Genomic DNA, 2,814 nt, shown 5'->3' on the forward strand with positions numbered 1-2,814 from the left:
GGGGCATTCGAGATAAGTGATCAGCAACAGTGTTCTCACATCCCTTTTTATCCCAGATTTCCAAGTCAAACTGTTGAAGCAACAATATCCATATCAAGAGCCTTGATTTTGGTTCCTGTTTAGCAAACAAATACTTTAAAGCAACATGGTCAATATACCCAATTATTTTAGAGCCTAGTAAGTAAGACTTGAACTTGTCAAAGAAATAAACAACAATTATCAACTCCTTTTCGGTAGTTTCATAATTCATATGAGCAGGATTCAAAACATGACTAGCATAATATATAACATGCAATAACTTTTCTCTTCTTTGCCCTAACACGGCCCCTACTGCAATGTCACTTGCATCACACATGATCTCAAAAGGGAGAAACCAATCTAGGGCAATCATAATAGGTGCAAAAACCAACTTACTCTTTAAAGTTTCAAATGCAACCATACACTCTTTGTCAAAAGTGAATGGTTTGTCTTTTACAAGCAAATTATTTAACGGTTTAGCAATTTTTGAAAAATCTCTAATGAACCTGCGATAGAAACCTGCACGTTCTAAGAAACTTCTTATCTGTTTCTCATTCATAGGAGGTGGGAGGATAACGATCACCTCCACTTTTGCTTTGTCGACTTCTATTCTCTTGTGGGAAATTTTATGACCTAGCGTTATACTTTCTTGTACCATAAAATGGCACTTCTCCCAATTAAGAATTAGGTTTATTTGCTGACACCTTTCTAAGATAAGAGACAAGTTAGTCAAACAATTATCAAAAGAAGAACCAAAAATAGAAAAATCATCCATAAACACTTCTATATCCTTTTCAAGCATGTCGACGAATATGGATGTCATACATCTCTGAAAAGTAGCAAGGGCGTTGCACAACCCAAACGACGTCCTTTTGTAAGTAAAGATACCATACGGGCATGTGAATGTTGTTTTCTCTTTATCCTCTGAAGCTACAACAATTTGGTTATACCCCGAGTATCCATCTAGAAAAAAATAGTACTTATGACGGACGAGCCTCTCTAACACCTGATCAATGAATGAGAGAGGAAAATGATATTTCCTTATTATGGTGTTGAGCCTTATGCAATCAACACACACTCTCCAGTTAATGACCGTTCAGGTGGGAATTAATTCATCTTTCTCATTCCTAAGCATTGTTGTTCCTCTTTTCTTTGACACCATATATACTGGACTCACCCAAGAACTATCTGATATAGGATAAATCAGCTCCACATCTAACAATTTCACCACTTCCTTTCTCATAACTTCTTTCATTGATGGATTGAATCTCCTTTAGGGTTGTACCACTGGTTTATGATCATCTTCCATCAGTATTTTTTTCATGCATACTGTTGGGTTGATCCCTTTCAAGTCCCCAATGGTCCATTCCATAACACTTTTGTATTTCTTAAGTACATGCATCAGTTCGTCTTCTTCTTTTTCTTGTAGCCCATAACTTATGGTTGTTGGACAATTCTTTTTAGTATCTAGTAAGACACATTTCAGATTTTCAAGTAACAACTTCATCTTTGTACCTTTTTCTGATTCCTTTGTGTTCTCTGCTTCTTGTGGTGCTTTTAAATCCTCCCAGCAATGTAGTTTGGATCTTGGCCACTAAAGTTGTGCTTACATCATGGATATTACTTCTTTCTCTTTTTCATCCTTATTCTCTTATATTTCCTGAGTAGATAGGCTAAGGACTCTCTCTAAATGTAACTTGGGTATTTGATTTTGAATAGACTGAGTAATCAATGCATCTAATACCTTAATTGTATCACTAGTCTCTATATTATCTCTGTATTTCATAATATTCCAAACCTAAGTCTTCAATTCTTCGTCATAGACCTTGAGGGTAATAGTTTCATCCTCAATGTCTATCATGCATCTTCGAGTCTATAGAAATGGTCTTCCTAAGATAAGTGGAATCTTTCCATCTTCGGGCATTTCAAGAATCACAAAATCAACAGAAAACATAAACTTGTCTATTTTTACCAAAACATCTTCCACTATACCATAAGGTATCTTCACTGAGTGATCTGCAAATTGAAGTGTCATTCTGGTATCCTGAACAACACAAATACCTAACTTCCTATAGACGGACAAATGCATGAGACTCACACTAGCTCCCAAATCAATAAGTGTCTTCTTGAATGTTCTGTATCCAATAGTGCATGGAATGGTGACATAGACCATATATTTCTTTTTCACAAGAATCTTTATACCCTGCCAAATATCACTGCATGTTTCAGTCAAAAGTACATGTTCAGTGTCAGTGGTGCATTTCTTGGAGATGATATCTTTCATGAACTTGGCATATATAGGCATTTGCTCTAGTGTCTCGGAAAAAGGGATATTTATTTCAAGCTTCTTGAACATCTATAGGAACTTCTCAAAATTATTTTCATGTTGATCCTTCTTCTTTTGTCTCTGGGGGAATGGGAGTCGGATGATAGGTTTTGGCTCTTTCTACTTTTCCTTTTCAACCACTTTTGGTGTGACCTATGGTTCAGGGATTTTCTGATTATCCTTAATTTCCAGATCTACCTCTAAAAGGGGTTCTTCTTCCACTGATTTATCTTTAGAATTCTTAGTTGTCTTCCCACTTCTTGTTATCACATAACTCACATTGTTATGTTCTCTAGGATTTGTCACAGTTGCACTAGGAAGGGAACTTTGTGCTCAAGAACCAACTATTTATTGTGCTATCTGACCCATTTAAACTTCAAGGTTCTTAATAGAAGTTGTTGTTTCATGTGGTCAGAGTATCATAATTAGAAAAAAAAAAGGAATTTCTTAATGCATCATATGATTTACTA

The 2,814-nt window shown here is 35.7% G+C and overlaps 1 protein-coding gene across 1 annotated transcript; it reads right to left on the minus strand.

The window, feature by feature from the left end:
* Positions 1-1,891: 1,891 nt before the first annotated feature.
* On the minus strand, positions 1,892-2,374 carry LOC127136741 (uncharacterized). Its single transcript, XM_051063267.1, has one exon. It carries the CDS (start codon positions 2,372-2,374, stop codon positions 1,892-1,894), a length of 483 nt encoding a protein of 160 aa, XP_050919224.1.
* Between the last annotated feature and the right edge of the window lie 440 nt (positions 2,375-2,814).

This window comes from Lathyrus oleraceus, chromosome 4, assembly GCF_024323335.1.
Source record: "Lathyrus oleraceus cultivar Zhongwan6 chromosome 4, CAAS_Psat_ZW6_1.0, whole genome shotgun sequence".
Taxonomy (NCBI): domain Eukaryota; kingdom Viridiplantae; phylum Streptophyta; class Magnoliopsida; order Fabales; family Fabaceae; genus Lathyrus; species Lathyrus oleraceus.